This window comes from Mesoplodon densirostris, chromosome 19 (assembly GCF_025265405.1).
Source record: "Mesoplodon densirostris isolate mMesDen1 chromosome 19, mMesDen1 primary haplotype, whole genome shotgun sequence".
Lineage (NCBI taxonomy): Eukaryota > Metazoa > Chordata > Mammalia > Artiodactyla > Ziphiidae > Mesoplodon > Mesoplodon densirostris.
Genome location: NC_082679.1, coordinates 10,679,290 through 10,698,893, shown reverse-complemented (window position 1 = coordinate 10,698,893; position 19,604 = coordinate 10,679,290). Strand labels below are relative to the sequence as shown.

General features: G+C 40.2%; 1 protein-coding gene across 6 annotated transcripts in view; it reads right to left on the bottom strand.

Moving 5' to 3' along the window:
* Positions 1–19,604, bottom strand: part of ZNF235 (zinc finger protein 235) — a 57,293-nt gene that overhangs the window by 14,246 nt on the left and 23,443 nt on the right. For 5 of the 6 annotated variants that reach the window (XM_060083971.1, XM_060083972.1, XM_060083970.1 and 2 more), the window contains one exon: positions 19,388–19,483. In XM_060083971.1, coding sequence (XP_059939954.1) covers positions 19,388–19,483 — 96 coding nt within the window. Of the gene's footprint in view, positions 1–15,682; positions 15,718–19,387; positions 19,484–19,604 lie in introns of those variants that run through there. The other variant, XM_060083975.1, reaches the window with a different exon arrangement.

Genomic DNA, 19,604 nt, shown 5'->3' with positions numbered 1-19,604 from the left:
AATGTTAAAGGAACTTGTCTAGGTGAAAAAGAAAAGCCCACAACTAGAAACAAAACTACGAATGGAAAAGCTCACTGGTAAAGGCAAACATACAGTAAACATCCACACACAAATATGATACCAAAACCAGCAATTGTGAAAAGAGGAGAGTACAAATGGAGAATATTGGAAAAGCATTTGAAATTAACAGACCAGCGACTTACAGCAGTCTGTGTATATATACAAGATTGTTTTATCAAAACCTCATGGTAACCGTAAACCAAAAATCTACAATAGATACACAAGAAAAAGGAATCCAAACACAACACTAAAGATAGTCATCAAATCACAAGAAAAGAGAACAAAAGAGGAAGGGAAGCAAAAAGACCTATGAAAACAGTCCCAAACGAATTAACAAAATGGCAGTAAGAACATACATATCAGTAATTACCTTAAACCTAAATGGATTGAATACTCCAACCAAAAGACACAGACTGGCTGAATGGATACAAAAACAAGACCTGGATATCAATGTATGTTGTCTCCAAGAGACCCAATTCACATCTAGGGACACATGAAGACTGAAAGTGAGGGAATGGAAAAAGATACTCCATGCAAATGGAAATCAAAAGAAAGCTGGAGCAGCAATACTCATATCAGACAAAATAGACTTTAAAATAAAGACTGTTACAAGAGTTAAGGAAGGGGGCTTCCCTGGTGGCACAGTGGTTGGGAATCCGCCTGCTGATGCAGGGGACACGGGTTTGTGCTCCGGTCCAGGAGGATCCCACGTGCCGCGGAGTGGCTGGGCCCATGGGCCATGGCCGCTGGGCCTGCATGTCCAGAGCCTGTGCTCCGCGACGGGAGGGGTCGCAGCAGTGGGAGGCCCACGTACCTCAAAAAAAAAAAAAAAAAGAGATAAGGAAGGACACTACATAATGATTCAAGGGATCAATCCAAGAAGAAGATATAACGATTGTAAATATATATATGCACCCAACATAGAAGCACCTCAATATATAAGGCAAATGCTAAAAGCCATAAAAGGAGAAACTGACAGTAACACAATAATAGTGAGGGACTTTAACACCCCACTTACATGAAAGGACAGATCATTCAGCCAGAAAATCAATAAGGAAACACAGGCCTTAAATGACCCATTAGACCAGATGGACTTAACTGATATTTATAGGGCATTCCATCACAAAGCAACAGAATACATATTCTTCTCAAGTGCACATGAAACATTCTCTGGGACAGATCACATGCTGGGCCACAAAGCAAGTCTCAGTAAATTTAAGACAACTGAAATCATATCAAGTATCTTTTCTGACAACAATGCTATGAGATTAGAAATCAACTACAAAAAAAAAACTATAAAAAACACAAATACATAGAGGCTAAACAGTACGTTACTAAACAACCAATGAATCACTGAACAAATCAAGGAAGAAATTTTAAAAAAACCCTAGAGACAAATGAAAGTGAAAGCACAATGATCCAAAACCTATGGGACACAGCAAAAGCAGTTCTACGAGGAAGTTTATAGCAATACAATCTTACCTCAGGAAACAAGAAAAATCTCAAACAACCCAACTTTGCACCTAAAGCATCTATAGAAAGAACAAAAAAAACCCCAAAGTTTGTAAAAGCAAAGAAATCATGAAGATCAGAAATAAATAGAGACGAAGAAAACAAAAGATCAATGAAACTAAAATCTGGTTCTTTGAAAAGATACACAAAATTGATAAGCCTTTAGCCCAACTCATCAAGGAAAAAAGGGAGAGGGTTCAAATCAATAAAAATATTTACACAGAAAAAAAACAGCATAAAGGAGAAACTCTTACAATTGTCTGAAAAAATGCGAATAAGCATTTGACAAATTACCATACACATTCATGATAAAAATGCCCATTAAATTAGGAAGAGAAAGGAACTCAGTCTATTAAGGACACTAAAAAATCACCTCCAGTTAACACCATGCTCAGTGAGGAAAGACTGAATGCTGTCTACCTGCATTCAGGCAGAAGGAAACAAGAGGAATACAGACTGGGAAGGGAAGTAAAATAATGTATTTGCAGAAGTTATAAATCTATATATAGAAAAATCTTTAGGAATGTACAAAAACGCTTCTAGAACAAGTGAATATAGGAAGATTGCAGGCTACAAGATTGATGTACAAAAGTCAACTGTATTCTGACATAGAAGCAAATAATTGAAAAACAGAATTAATTCCATTTATATAGCATCAAAAAATAAAACACTTCTGAAAAATTAGAGATACAATTCCTATAAGCTACATGCTATAAAAGGTGACATTGTGATTTATAATAAATGTTTCATCTTCTTCCATGGCTCCTGGCTCACAGCTCCCAAAACCCTTGGAATTTCCTGAGAGATAAGAGCAATCGGAGCATCTTTTGTTCTAATATTTAGTCGTTTATCCTCTGTTCCTGAAATGGCTTCAGAGCCCTAAGGGTGAAATGGGTGTCTTCTTATTCATGGTGAGCCCTGGGAGGCTGAACCTATGATTAAGGCCAACCAGATCTTCAAATTTACTCAGTTGAATTTTGTTTTTTTATCAGATTGGTGGCAGTGACAAGATCCCAAGTGGAACTACTGAGCACATTCAGAAGAAATACAGGCACGGCGCCCTGGAGAACCATTCTGAGTTCAGTCTTTCTTGCCGTTTCTGAGGGCTGCTGGTACATGTCATAAGTGTTTCAGAAATTGTGTGATATCTCCTGCTATAAAATGTCTCACCGAAACTGAAGCTCACACCAAAAGGACTGAACCCTAGCATCAGGGAACTGCCCTCGCTTCTCAAGCAAAGGTAGCAGCAGTAGAATGTATAGATTGTGGGGCATGTGGATGAAGTCCATTCTGCCTCTGCAAAGAAAGACCCCTCAGTGCCAAACTTTTACCACGCCGATGTCCTTGTCACGTGGCAACAGTCTGCTCCTGTATCAGATAAACTGAGACAGGTAACAATGGCTGTAAATTTAACAAACAGTCGGGGCTCTGGGAAAACCAAGATATTTGGCCACTTGGTTCTTCCCAGCTCCCTGGCAAACCCCATTTTTTGGTGTTTGCATTCTTTCACCCACCACAGTGCATTAAAAAAAAACTTCTTTTAAAGTCAAAACTTTCTGTACAGCCTGGCAACTATAGTTAATACTACTGTATTGCATATTTGGAAGCTGCTAAGAGTAGATTTTAAAAGTTCTCATCACAAGAAAAAATATTATAACTGTGTGGAGACGGATGTTAACTAGACTCATGGTGGTGATAGTTTTGCGACACACACACGTTGATTCATTATGTTGGACATCTGAAATTAAGGTTATATGTTAATTATATCTCAATTTTAAAAATTAAAGAAAAACTATCTTTGTCCCTGAAGGCGTCCTCTTTCTGGACCCTTTGAATACTCTGCAGCTGGACTTCATTCAAGTGCCACTCACTATGGGTCATCAGTCTGGATGTTTTCCAGACAGTAAAGCCTTTCCCTGCTGCAAGACCAATGCCCTCATGGTGGCAAGGAAACTATTAAAGAAGGTGTTTCCTGCTTGGGGTACACCTTCCACAATCTCCAGTGATTGAGGTACCCGCTTCACCGGATATATCACACAGAAACCTTGTAAACTTCTTGGAATGATCACTGCCCTATTGGCTTCAATCATCAGGCAAGGTCAAGAGAACTAATGGAAAAAAACAGATTCAAGCAAAATGAGTGTTAATTACGTGGGACGACATGAACTGGGGAGGATGCTCTGATATTTTCGTTTTCCCATTTTAAGGAGACCTATTCTCTTAAGTTATATATGACTTACAGAAATGTGGTAAAATATACCTTTGTGAGCAAAGATGAAACATCTACTTTTTCTCCCTACCTGATCCTTCCAGAATTCAGAAAGTCTCAGTGAGTACCCTTATTTTCCTGATAGTATATTTGTTCACATAAGTTCAGTAAGAATCTGTTGTCCTTGTGACAGGACACAATTAGAAACACTGGCTGTATTACCAAGGTTTTGACTGAAATGTCATATTTGAGATATGCGTAGACTCATATATGACCACACAGCTTCAAGGAACTGCTTGGAAAAATCGAACTGGTACCTTGCATACATGGTTCCAGGAAACCAATCTTAAAAAAGAGTTTTTAAATAATTAGGCCAAATTTAATACAAACCTTTTTTTAAAAAAAAAAAAAAAAGGGAGGTGGAGTAATTGTAGAGAAAAAAAATTATGTTTCCACCTTTGTAGATATTAGATTCTAGTCCTGCTAACTGTCTTGGAGGTAATGTTATCTGTAAACTGGACTGGATCCTGAATTTTTTCTAGTTTCCTCAAATATCTGGCTCTGACTCACCAAACTAACACTTCCAATTTTCTCCTACCCTTCTGACTTGGAATCAGGAAGAAGGAAGGCAGCCCTCAAGCTCCACCAGAAGGGACCTCACCAAGTGCTCCTGCCCACTGACACTGCAGGGAAACTAGAAAGTACTGAACCCTGGATGTACATCCCACAGCTAAAAAGACACCCCACCCGACACCAGGTCCTATACAGATGCTGGGGACCTCCAAATCAAGGTGACGGGCGAGAAGTAGTTGACACCAAGGTAGCCTGCTTCTGCCTAAGAAGCCAGATCCAGACTTTAACTAATCGTGAAACCCTTTCTTTCCTTTACTCTGGCATTGGCCTGGAGAGATTATGCCCTCATCTGCATCCCCCAGGCCACTGCTAAGGGGGTTAACCTCTGGAATTTAGAATAGATTTTCTCCCAGCCTGAAATATAACTTAACTGACCCCTGGCTTGAATAGGCACAGGCAACAATTCTTACAAATGAATCCATTAACAGTGCCACCTTCATGGAAGTAGTTTGTGCCCTGACAAGACTTATCTTTGTGGTGGTTATGTTTCTCCTTGGGGCTACGGATGCGTAGATGGATGGTGCACAGCTGGGCAATGCCTCTTGGTTATCTAACCATGCCCCTACCTGTTCTAGAAAGGACCTCCTAGGAGGCTTTTCCTGATTCAAGGTTCGCTTCCTTTGGTAGGGCCCTACTTCCCCGATTAGGAGTAGACATAAATGAGACTGTCATCAGAAACCGCTCCTTAACTCTTGAAGAGACTGCAGATTCCATTGCTAAGACATTAGCTGCCCAGCAGAAATATGTGGACCCTCTGGCCAAGGCCATTCCTGATAACAGGACAGCCCCTGTTTATCTTTTAGCTGAAGGAGGAGGTGTCTGTGTTGTGGCCAACACCACCTGTTGTACCTGGGTTAACACTTCTGAGGAAGCTGAAACTCAGGTACAGAAGTTCACTGAGGAGGCACTTTGCTTGAGAAGATGACTCTTTTGATACTATACACAGAAAACCCTAAAGATGCTACCAGAAAACTACTAGAGCGCATCACTGAATTCGGTAAAGTTGCAGGATACAAAATTAATACACAGAAATCTCTTGCATTCCTATATACTAACAATGAAAGATCAGAAAGAGAAATTAAGGAAATAATCCAATTTACCATCACATTAAAAAGAATAAAATACCAAGGAATAAACCTACCTAAGGAGGCAAAGGACCTGCACTCTGAAAACTATATTTAAGGCACTAATGAAAGAAATCGAAGATGACACAAACAGGCGGAAAGATATACCATGTTCTTGGATTGGAAGAATCAATATTGTCAAAATGACTGTACTACCCAAGGCAATCCACAGATTCAATGCAATCCCTATCAAGTTACCAATGGCATTTTTCACAGAACTAGAACAAAAAAATTTTTTAATTTGTATGGAAACACAAAAGACTCTGAATAGCCAAAGCAATCCTGACAAAGAAAAATGGAGGACTTCCCTGGTGTGCAGTGGTTAAGAATCTGCCTGCGAATGCAGGAGACATGGGTTCGAGCCCTGGTCCAGGAAGATCCTACTTGCCGAAGAGCAGCTAAGCCTGTAGGCCACAACTACTGAAGCCCGTGCGCCTAGTCCTGTGCTCCGCAACAAGAGAAGCCACTGCAATGAGAAGCCCAGGCACCGCAACAAAGAGTAGCCCCCACTCGCCACAACTAGAGAAAGCCTGCGCGCAGCAACGAAGACCCAATGCAGACAAAAATAAATTAATTAATTAAAATCCAACAAACCTATGGTTACCAAAGGGGAAACGTGGGGGATAAGAGGGATAAAGTAGGAGCTTGGGATTAACATACACATACTACTATATATAAAATAGATAACCAACAAGGACCTACTGTATAGCACAGGGAACTCTACTCAGTATTCTGTAAATAACCTATATGGGTAAAGAATCTGAAAAAGAATGAATATATATATATGTATAATTGAATCACTTTGCTGTACACCTGAAGCTAACAACATTGTAAATCAATACTCCAAAATAATTTTTAAAAAAGGAGCGGGGGAGCTTTAAGATGGTGGAGGAGTAAGATGTGGAGATCACCTTCCTCCCCACAAATACATCAGAAATACATCTACATGTAGAAAAACTCCTACAGAACACCTACTGAACGCTGGCAGGAGACCTCAGCCTTCCCAAAAGGGTCTTGGTGCTCCGGCCAGGTGTCACGCCTGGGCCTCTGAGGTGGTAGAGCTGAGCTGAGGACATTGGTCCACCACAGACCTCCTGGCTCCATGAAATATCAAATGGTGAAAGCTCTCCCAGAGATCTCCATCTCAACACTAAGACCCGGCTCCACTCAACAACCAGCAAGGTACAGTGCTGGACATGCTATGCCAGACAACTAGCAAGACAGGAACACAACCCCACCCATTAGCAGAGAGGCTGCCTAAAATCATAATAAGTTCACAGACACCCCAAAACACACCACTGGACGCGGTCCTGACCACCAGAAAGACAAGATCCAGCCTCATCCACCAGAACACAGGAACTAGTCCTCTCCACCAGGAAGCCTACACAACCCAGTGAATCAACCTTACCCACTGTGGGGGCAGACAACAAAAACAACAGGAACTATGAATCTGCAGCCTGCAAAAAGGAGACCCCAAACACAGTAAGTTAAGCAAAATGAGAAGACAGAGAAACACACAGCAGCTGAAGGAGCAAGGTAAAAGCCCACCAGACCAAACAAATGAAGAGGAAATAGGCAGTCTACGTGAATAAGAATGCAGAGTAATAATAAACCTGATCCAAAATCTTGGAAATAAATGGAGAAAATACAAGAAACATTTAACAGGGACCTAGAAGAACTAAAGAGCAAACAAACAATGATGAACAACACAATAAATGAAATTAAAAATTCTCTAGAAGGAATCAATAGCAGAATAACTGAGGCAGAACAGATAAGTGACCTGGAAGATAAAATAGTGGAAATAACTACTGCAGAGCAGAATAAAGAAAAAATAATGAGAAGAATTGAAGACAGTCTTAGAGATCTCTGGGACAACATTAAACACACCAACATTTGAATTATAGAGGTCCCAGAAGAAGAAGAGAAAAAGAAAGGGACTGAGAAAATATTTGAAGAGATTATAGTTGAAAACTTCCCTAATAAGGGAAAGGAAATAGTCAATCAAGTCCAGGAAGTGCAAAGAGTCCCATACAGGATAAATCCAAGGAGAAACATGCCAAGACACGTATTAATCAAACTATCAAAAATTAAATACAAAGAAAACATATTAAAAGCAGCAAGGGAAAAACAACAAATAACATACAAGGGAATTCCCATGAGGTTAACACCTGATCTTTCAGCAGAAACTCTGCAAGCCAGAAGGAAGTGGCAAGACGTATTTAAAGTGATGAAAGAGAAAAACGTGTGACCAAGATTATGCTACCCAGCAAGGATCTCATTCAGATTCGACAGAGAAATTAAAACCTTTACAGACAAGCAAAAGCTAAGAGAATTCAGCACCACCAAACCAGCTTTACAACAAATGCTAAAGGAACTTCTCTAGGCAGGAAACACAAGAGAAGGAAAAGGCCTATAACAATAAACCGAAAACAATTAATAAAATGTGAATAGGAACATACATATCAATAATTACCTTAAATGTAAATGGATTAAATGCTCCCACCAAAAGACATAGACTGGCTGAATGGATACAAAAACAAGACCCATATATATGCTGTCTACAAGAAACCCACTTCAGACCCAGGGATACATACAGACTGAAAGTGAGGAGATGGAAAAAAGATATTCCATGCAAATGGAAATCAAAAGAAAGGTGGAGTACCAATTCTCATATCAGACAAAACAGACTTTAAAGACTATTACAAGACAAAGAAGGTCACTATGAAATGATCAAGGGATCAATGCAACAAGATATAACAACTGTAAATATTTAGGCACCCAACATAGGAGCACCTCAATACATAAGGTAAATGCTAACAGCCATAAAACGGGAAATCGACAGTATCACAATCATAGTAGGGGACTTTAACACCCCACTTTCACCAATGGACAGATCATCCAAAATGAAAATAAATAAGGAAGCACAAGCTTTAAATGATATATTAAACAAAATGGGCTTAATTGATATTTATAGGACATTCCACCCAAAAACAACAGAATACACTTTCTTCTCAAGTGCTCATGGAACATTCTCCAGGATAGATCATATCTTGGGTCACAAATTAAGCTTTGGTAAATTTAAGAAAATTGAAATCATATCAAGTATCTTTTCTGACAACAATGCTATGAGACTAGATATCAATTACAAGAAAAAATCTGTAAAAAATACAAATACGTGTAGGCTAAACAATACATTACTAAATAACCAAGAGATCACTGAAGAAATCAAAGAGGAAATCAAAAAATACCTAGAAACAAATGACAATGAAAACATGACGACCCAAAACCAATGGGATGCAGCACAAGCAGTTCTAAGAGGGAAGTTTATAGCAATACAGCCCTATCTCAAGAAACAAGAAACAGCTCAAACAACCTAAACTTACACCTGAAGCAATTAGAGAAAGAAGAACAAAAAAACTCCAAAGTTAGCAGAAGGAAAGAAATCATAAAGTTCAGATCAGAAATAAATGAAGGAAATAATAGCGAAGATCAATAAATCTAAAACCTGGTTCTTTGAGAAGATAAACAGAATTGATAAACCATTAGCCAGACTCATCAAGAAAAAAAGGCAGAAGACTCAAATCAATAGAATTAGAAATGAAAAAGGAGAAGTAACAACGGACACTGCAGAAATACAAATGATCATGAAAGACTACTATAAGCAACTATATGCTAATAAAATGGACAACCTGGAAAAAATGAACGAATTCTTAGAAAAACACAACCTTCCAAGACTAAACCCGGAAGAAACAGAAAATATAAACATACCAATCACAAGCACTGAAATTGAGACTGTCATTAAAAATCTTCCAACAAACAAAAGCCCAGGACCAGATGTCTTCACAGGCGAATTCTATCAAACATTTAGAGAAGAGATAACACCTATCCTCAAACTCTTCCAAAATATAGCAGAGAGACGAACACTCCCAAACTCATTCTACGAGGCCACCATCACCCTGACACCAAAACCAGACAAAGATGTCTCAAAGAAAGAAAAGTGCAGGCCAATATCACTGAGGAACATAGATGCAAAAATCCTCAACAAAATACTAGCAAACAGAATCCAACAGCACATTAAAAGGATCATACACCATGATCAAGTGGGGTTTATCCCAGGAATGCAAGGATTCTTCAATATATGCAAATCAATCAATGTGATAAACCATATTAACAAATTGAAGGAGAAAGACCATAAGATCATCTCAATAGATGCAGAAAAAGCTTTTGACAAAATTCAACACCCATTTATAAGAATCCCCCAGAAAGTAGGCATAGAAGGAACTTACCTCAACATAATAAAGGCCATATATGACAAACCCACAGCCAACATCATTCTCAATGGTGAAAAACTGAAACCATTTCCTCTAAGGTCAAGAACAAGACAAGGCTGTCCACTCTCACCACTATTATTCAACACAGTTTCAAAAGTCCTAGCCACAGCAATCAGAAAAGAAAAAGAAATAGAAGGAATCCAAATCGGAAAAGAAGTAAAGCTGTCACTGTTTGCAAATGACATGATACTATACATAGAGAATCCTAAAGATGCTACCAGAAAACTACTAGAGCTAATCAATGAATTTGGTAAAGTAGCATGATACAAAATTAATGCACAGAAATCTCTTGCATTCCTATACACTAACAAGCAAAGATCAGAAAAAGAAATTAAGGAAACACTCCCATTTACCACTGCAACAAGAAGAATAAAATATCTAGGAATAAATCTACCTAAGGAGACAAAAGATCTGTATGCAGAAAACTGTAAGACACTGATGAAAGAAATTAAAGATGATACAAATAGATGGAGAGATATACCATGTTCTTGGATTCGAGAAATCAACATTGTGAAAACGACTATACTACCCAAAGCAAACTACAGATCAATGCAATCCCTATCAAACTACTGATGGCATTTTTCAGAGAACTAGAACAAAAAATTTCACAATTTGTATGGAAACACAAAAGACCCCGAATAGCCAAAGCAATCTTGAGAACGAAAAACAGAGCTGGAGAAATCAGGCTCCCGGACCTCAGACTATACTACAAAGCTACAGTAATCAAGAGAGTATGGTACTGGCGCAAAAACAGAAACATAGATCAATGGAACAGGATAGAAATCCCAGAGATAAGCCCACGCTCATATGGTTACCTTATTTTTGATAAAGGAGGGAAGAATATACAATGGAGAAAAGACAGCCTCGTCAATAAGTGGTGCTGAGAAAACTGGACAGCTACATGTAAAAGAATGAAATTAGGGGCTTCCCTGGTAGCACAGTAGTTAGAATCTGCCTGCCAATGCAGGGGACATGGGTTCGAGCCCTGGTCTGGGAAGATACCACATGCCACGGAGCAACTAAGCCCGTGTGCCACAACTACTGAAGCCTGTGCACCTAGAGTCTGTGCTCCGCAACCAGAGAAGCCACCACAATGAGAAGCCTGTGCACCGCAACAAACAGTAGCCCCCATTCACCACAACTAGAGAAAGCCCACGCACAGTAATAAAGACCCAACGCAGCCAAAAATAAAATAAATAATTTAAAAAAGAATTAAATTAGAACACTCCCTAACACCATACACAAAAATAAACTCAGGGCCTCCCTGGTGGCGCAGTGGTTGAGAGTCCGCCTGCCGATGCAGGGGATACGGGTTCGTGCCCCGGTCTGGGAGGATCCCATATGCCGCGGAGCGGCTGGGCCCGTGAGCCATGGCCGCTGAGCCTGCGCGTCCGGAGCCTGCGCGTCCGGAGCCTGTGCTCCGCAACGGGAGAGGCCACAACAGTGAGAGGCCCGCATACCGAAAAAAATAAATAAATAAAAATAAACTCAAAATGGATTAAAGACCTAAATGTAAGGCCAGACAGTATAAAACTCTTTGAGGAAAACATAGGCAGAACACTCTATGACATAAATCACAGCAAGATCCTTTTTGACCCACCTCTTAGAGAAATGTAAATAAGAACAAAAATAAACAAGTGGGACCTAATGAAACTTAAAGCTTTTGCACAGCAAAGGAAACCATAAACAAGACAAAAAGACAGCCCTCAGAATGGGAGAAAATATTTGCAAGTGAAGCAACTGACAAAGGATTAATCTCCAAAATTTACAAGCAGCTCATGCAGCTCAGTATCAAAAAAACAAACAACCCAATCCAAAAATGGGCAGAAGACCTAAACAGACATTTCTCCAAAGAAGATATACAGATTGCCAACAAACACATGAAAGGATGCTCAACATCACTTATCATTAGAGAAATGCAAATCAAAACTACAATGAGGTATCACCTCACACCGGTCAGAATGGCCATCATCAAAAAGTCTACTAACAATAAATGCTGGAGATGGTGTGGAGAAAAGGGAAATCTCTTGCACTGTTGGTGGGAATGTGAACTGATACACCCACTATGGAGAACAGTATAGAGGTTTGTTAAAAAAATAAAAATAGAACTACCATACGACCCAGCAATCCCACTACTGGGCATATACCCTGAGAAAACCATAATTCAAAAAGAGTCATGTACCACAATGTTCACTGCAGCTCTATTTACAATAGCCAGGACATGGAAGCAACCTAAGTGTCCATCAACAGATGAATGGATAAAGAAGATGTGGCACATTTATACAATGGAATATTACTCAGCCATAAAAAGAAACCAAATTGAGCTATTTGTAGTGAGGTGGATGGACCTAGAGACTGTCATACAGAATGAAGTAAGTCAGAAAGAGAAAAATAAATACCGTATGCTGACACATATATATGGAATCTAAAAAAAAAAAAAGGTTCTGAAGAACCTAGGGGCAGGACAGGAATAAAGATGCAGACGTAGAGAATGGACTTGAGGGCACAGGGAGGGGGAAGGGTAAGCTGGGACAAAGTGAGAGAGTGTCTTGGACTTATATATACACTTCCAAATGTAATACAGTTAGCTAGTGGGAAGCAGCCACATAGCACAGAGAGATCAGCTTGGTGCTTTGTGACCACCTAGAGGGGTGGGATAGGGAGGGTGGGAGGGAGATGCAAGAGGGAGGAGATATGGGGATATATGTATACGTATAGCTGTTTCACTTTGTTATAAAGCAGAAACTAACACACCATTGTAAAGCAATTATACTCCAATAAAGATGTTAAAAAATAAATAAAAAAAATTTTTTTAAAGAAAATAAAGACTCTTTCAATGGCATTTCTTTGACTTACTTGATTTTGACTGGTTTGGGTCTTGGGGACCATGGTTCCAAGCATATCCAAACAGAGGAAATTATCCTGCATATAGTTATTAAAAAAAAAAATCACTCTGGCTCATGGGATTCTCTCAAAAGCTTTAAATGCGTGTTCACAGCTGCTGACTGCCAAGCATATGATTTCCCTAAGATGAGAACATCAGAAAAGGAAGAAGAGAGGCTTCCCTGGTGGTGCAGTGGTTAAGAATCCACATGCCAATGCAGGGGACACGGGTTCAAGCCCTGGTCCAAGAAGATCCCACGTGCTGCGAAGCAACTAAGCCCGTGCACCACAACTACTGAGCCTGCGCTCTAGAGCCCGTGAGTCACAACCACTGAGGCCACATGCTACAGCTACTGAAGCCCACATGCCTAGAGCCTGTGCTCCGCAACAAGAGAAGCCACACAATGAGAAGCCCACGCACCGCAATGAAGATCCAACGCAGCCAAAAATAAAATATATATATATATTTTTTTTTTTGCAGTACGCAGGTCTCTCACTGTTGTGGCCTCTCCCGTTGCGGAGCACAGGCTCCGGACGCGCAGGCTCAGCGGCCATGGTTCATGGGCCCAGCCGCTCCGCAGCACGTGGGATCCTCCTGGACCGGGGCACGAACCTGCGTCCCCTGCATCGGCAGGCGGACTCTCAACCACTGTACCACTAGGGAAGCCCAATAAATACATTTTTTTTTAAATTTACAAGGAAAAGGAAGAGTGACTGACTTAAGGATTATGTATCTGGAACCCATGACCTGTGAATGTCACAGGGATTAAATAAAACCACGACCTATGGACCCCACGTCAGGGATCAACAAAGTTGCAAGAATCACAGGGCAGTAGCGGAGAATGGCATTATTGCCTTACATTTTGATGACATCTCTCAGATAAGTTGAGACTTTGATTAAAAGGGGGAAAGTTTAAGAAATAACAAGCCCCAAATGGGGTCATCTGCCCCCATGACAGCAAACCAAGACATAACTGCAGTTTCAACCCCTCTCAGGAAGGTGACCTTTAAACAGACACTCTGAAATCTCCACATCAGCACAAGTGAGGTAACCTGCATAAGAAGACGCATGCCTCCCTAAAAAGATGAGCTGGCCTAAAACATTTCTTTTCTTTTGCTAACAACTTCCTTCCCCCACTCCCTTTCTGCCTATAAAAAACCTTCCATTTTGTACAGCTCCTTGGGGTGCCCTTTTAATTGCTAGGTAGAATGCTGCTCTATTCAAGAACTGCTTTGCAAACTATTATACATAGGATGGATTAACAACAAGGTCCTACTGTATAGCACAGGGAACTATATTCAGTAACCTGTGATAGACCATAATGAAAAAGAATGTATACATATAACTGAATCACTTTGCTGTACAGCAGAAATGACCACAGCACTGTAAATCAACTCTACTTCAATAAATTTTAAAAATTAAAAAAGAATTGCTTGATAAGGCCAATTAGATTAAAAAAAAGTACTATACCAATGTGAAATTTGTATTTTTGACAAATTTACCTTGGTCAGGTAGGATGTTAACAATGGGCAAACCAGGTGAGGCATTTGCAGGAACTTTCTACACTATGTACGTACCATTTCTGTAACTCTCAAATTATAAATTTTCAAAAAGGGTGAATTTTACTTTATGTAAGTTGTTTCTCAGTAAGGTTGATTAAGAAGCATTTTGACTAAAAAGCATTTTGATTAGTGTACAAATATTATACCATTCTCCACTAAAAGGAACCAGGAGTCCTTGGGCAGATGGCTGATTCTAAGGCTGGGTAAGAAAAATACAAGATGACAGGGAGGACTTTGTAGAGTCAGAAGGAAAGGAAACGCTCCAAAAACAAAAGGATGGGGCGAGGCACAGGGGTATAGGAGCCAGCCTGAAAGAGCTCCCAATGGTCAAAGCAGGAACAATGTGACAGCAAAATAGACAATGCCATGTTGGATATAACCCAAAGTAAAAATAAATATACATGCATCCATACTGATCATAGGATTGGCATGAGGTGAGTTCTTGCTGTGGAGAGACACTGATGTATCTGTGGGTGATGTGACATACTCCAGCAAAAACAGGAGTGGGAGGATACATAAAACGGGAATGGCAGAAAGTGATGACTGTTGAGACGGTATGAATATACAGACTATGCTATACTATTTTCATTACTTTTGCATTTTAATATTTCCAAAATAAAACGTTTAAAGCCATGGAAAGGAGAAAAACCAGATCATCCAGATGGTGTGTGTATGTGGGGAAGGCGGAGAAGCAGAGAATTAACTTTTTAAATCGTCAGTTCAATTTTCAACAAAAAACATGAAGATGAATGTTAAAACTGAACTCAACTGTGGGGTTACACATGGGATCCCATTAGATCATTTTTTTTTAATCACGTATGCCCCCAAGTTGGTGGTTTATTACATGATTATCTTAATGAAGCACAAAGCACAATTTTAGGATTAACTAACTTTCTACGTTTTATACATTTCTGAAATTCTTCCACTTCTGTAGTAGATGCTGCACTTGCAGGAAAATGGCAAATTGGTAGTTTGGGGGTCCACAAAAACGTTAACAGGTTTAAATCAGCGCCTCTAATAAGAGCAAACAGGCTTTAAGGCCTGACTCACCCACTTACAAGCTATATGACATTTTCAAAGGCATAAGTTTCATCCCATAAAAAACAGATAATCACCCAGGTGGTCAGGACTATTGCAAGGATTAAATGTATAAGGTGCTTCATCTTTTTTTTTTTTTTTTTTTTTTTTGGGGCTGTGCTGGGCAGCTTGCAGGATCTTAGTTCCCCAACCAGGGATTGAACCTGGGCCCTCAGCAGTGAAAGTGCAGAGTCCTAACCCTGGACTGCCAGGGAATTCCCAAGGTGTTTCTTCTAATACTTATGATAAATGAGTTAAGAGTAATACCAAATTACAGAAATTAAACTTACTCAGAATTGCAAAAGGTTCATTTCAGTAATTTCTTCTCTTTTCCTACACAGATTCTCCTTGTCTACACAGCTGCATCTGTGACGTCTATAGAATCACATTTGAAATGTCTATCAGAAAACTTCACCTAGGTCATGTGATTGTTTAAGTATCAGGGGAGAGGGGCAGAGAGGATAAGATAAATGGCAGAGAAGATGACTGCCTGGCTGGGAATACGGATTCCACACACAAAAAACTGTTAAAACCAGCAAATGAATTAAAAGTAGCAAGATACAATGTCAACATACAAAAATTAGTTGCATTTCTAGCCACTGTGGAAAACAGTATGGAAGTTCCTCAGAAAACTAAAAACAGAGTTGCCATATGATCCAGCAATCCCACTCCTGCACATATATCCAGACAAAACTACAATTCAAAAAGATGCATGCACCCCTATGTTCACAGCAGCACTATTCACAACAGCCAAGACATGGAAACAACCTAAATGTCCATCAACAGATGACTGGATAAGGAAGATGTGGTATATGTATACAATGGAATAGTACTCAGCCATAAAAAAGAACGAAATAATGCCATTTGCAGCAACATGGATGGAACTAGAGATTATCATACTAAGCAAAGTAAGTCAGACAGAGAAAGACAAATACCATATGATATCACTTATATGTGGAACCTAAAAAATGACACAAATGAACCTATAAAAAAAATGAACCTATCTATGAAACAAAATGACAGACGCAGAGAACAGATTGGTGGTTGCTAAGGTGGAGGGGTGGGGAAGGGATGGAGTGGGAGGTTGGGGTTAGCAGATGCAAACTATTATATATAGAACAGATAAACAGCAAGGTCCTACTATATAGCACAGAGAACTATTGATATATTCAGTACCCTGTGATAAACCATCATGGAAAAGAATATTTAAGAAAAAGAATGTATATACATGTATAACTGAATCACTTTGCTCTACAGCAGTAAATTAACATTGTATATCAACTATACTTCAATTTAAAAAAATTGCATTTCTATACACAATGAACAATTTGAAAATGAAATAAAACAATTCCATTTACAATAGCGTCAAAAAGAATAAAATACTTAGGAATGAACCAAGGAGGTGAAAGGCTTGTACACTGAAAGCTACAAAACACTGGTAAAAGAAATTAAAGACATTAAAAAAATGGAGTGACATCTCATGTTCACAGACAGGGAGATCTAATATTACTTTGTCAATGCTACCCAAAGGGATCTACAGATTCAACTCAATCCCTGTCAAACTCCCAACACAGAAATAGGAAAACTCATCCTAAAGTTCATATGGAATCTCGAGGGAACCCAAATAGCCAAAATAATCCTGAAAAATTAGAAAAAAGTTGGTGGACTCACACCCTGATTTTAAAATTTATAAAGCTAATCAAAACAGTGTGGTAGGGCCTCCCTGGTGGCGCAAGTGGTTAAGAGTCCGCCTGCTGATGCAGGGGATACGGGTTCGTGCCCCGGTCTGGGAGGATCCCATATGCCGCGGAGCGGCTGGGCCCGTGAGCCATGGCCGCTGGGCCTGCGCATCCGGAGCCTGTGCTCCGCAACGGGAGAGGCCACAACAGTGAGAGGCCCACATACCGCAAAAAGAAAAAAAAAAAAAAAAAACAGTGTGGTATTGGCATCAAGATAGACATACAAATAGACCAAGGCAACAGACCAGAGAGCCCAGAAATAAACCACTGAATAGATGGTCAAATGATTTTGGACAAGGGGGCCAAGACCATTCAATGGGGAAAGGACCATCTTTTCAACAAATGGTTCTGGGAAAGCTGGATCACATGCAGAAGAATGAGGTTAGACCCCTCCTTACACCATACACAAAAGTCAACTCAAAATGCATCAGACCTAAACCTAAGAGCTAAAACTATAAAGCCCCTAGAAGAAAACAGTAAAAGCTGCATGATGTTGGAGTTGGCAATGGTTCCTTAGATATGACACCAGAGGCACAGGTGACAACAAAAAAACCTGACAAATTTCACATCATGAAAATTAAAACCTTTTGTGCATTAAAAGACCTTCTCCGGGCTTCCCTGGAGGCGCAGTGGTTGAGAGTCCGCCTGCCGATGCAGGGGACGCGGGTTCGTGCCCCGGTCCGGGAAGATCCCACATGCCGCAGAGCGGCTGGGCCCGTGAGCCATGGCCGCTGAGCCTGCGCGTCCGGAGCCTGTGCTCCACAGCGGGAGAGGCCACAACAGTGAGAGGCCCGCGTACCGCAAAAAAAAAAAGAAAAGAAAAAAAGACCTTGTCCATAAAGTAAAAAGGCCACACATAGAATGAGAGAAAATACTTGAAAAATCATATACCTGATGAGGGATATTCGAAATACACAAAGAACTCCTAAAAACAACAAACACCCTGATTCAAAAATGAGCAAGAGACTTGCATAGACATTTCTCCAAAGAAGATAAACACATGGCCAATAAGAATATAAAAAGATGCTAAACATCACGAATCATTAGAAAAATGCAAATCAAAAACAATGGGATACCACTTCATACCCACTAGGATGGCTACTATAAAAAACAAACAAAAAACAAGTATTGGTGAGGATGCTACAAATTGGAACCCTTCTGCATTCCTGGTGGGAATGTAAAATGCTGCAGCTACTATGGAAAAAAGTATGGCAGTGTCTCAAAAAATTAGAGAATTACCACATGATCCAGCATTTCTACCCGGGGTATATACACAAAAGAATGAAAAGCAGAGACTTAAACACATATCTGTACACCCATGTTCACGCAGCATTATTCACAATAACCAAAGGTTGCGAACAACCCAAACGTCCATCGACAGATGAAGAAAATGTGCTCTATACATACAATGCGGTATTATTCAGCCTTAAAAAAGGAAATTCTGACATACTGTAACATGGACGAACCTCGAAGATCCCATGCTAAGTGAAATAAGCCAGACACAAAAGGACAAATACTGTATAACAGAGACAGAAGGTAGAACAGCGGTTACTAGGGCCTGGGGGTAAGGAGAGAACAAGCACTTGTTTACTGGGGACAGTTTCTGTTTGGGAAGATGAGAAAGTTCTGGAGATGAAGAGTGTTGATGGTTGCACAACAATGTGAATGTACTTAACGCCACTGAACTGTATACTTAAAAATGATTAAAATGATAAATTTGGTTATGTTTTTCTACAATTAAAAAATATATATATGCTAGGAAGTCTGGAGGTGCACTACTTAGACACAAATGAAGGTTATGGAGTGAAAATGGTATTTTAAAAGGGTGGTCAAGAAAGGCCGTGGGTGAGATGAACTTCCGAGCAGAGACATGAATGAATAAGAGAGAGGGGCTGGAGTTCTCTGGGGTAGCAGCCTCCCAGCCAGAGAAAAGAGAGGAAAAGGTCCTCATGCAGAAGCACAATCCTCATATTTGAGGAACCAGTGGGGCTGGCAGAGGGCAAGGCAGGGGGAAATGACAGGAGAAAAATGCGGACCGTTAAGGCGGGGTGAACGGACACCACTACAGGCCCTCAGGGGCCCCTTAAATATGTTGGATTTTATTCCGAGTGAAATGGGGAGCCAGGGGAGGGCCTGAAGTAGAGGAGTGTGATGTGACTGAGGTTTTCAAAGGGCCTCTTTGCCTGCTGTACAAAGAAGAGACAGATTATCCAGAACAGAGGCAGGATAATGGGACTCTGGCGGCAAGGTCCTCACCTGAATGCCCACCTCTCTGGGTCTGGACCTCCGTCATCCAAAGTTCTTCCTCTCTCTCCAACTGGGATATCATATCTGGCTTGGGGGACTGGTGCCCTGAGAAAACATTAAAGGGAAAAAAAGTACTGAACAATTTTGGTTCCAATCCCATGATGGAAGGCTCCGCCCCTCCCCCAAAGTTTATTGAACATTTTTGATCAGACCTGTTGTGAGAAAT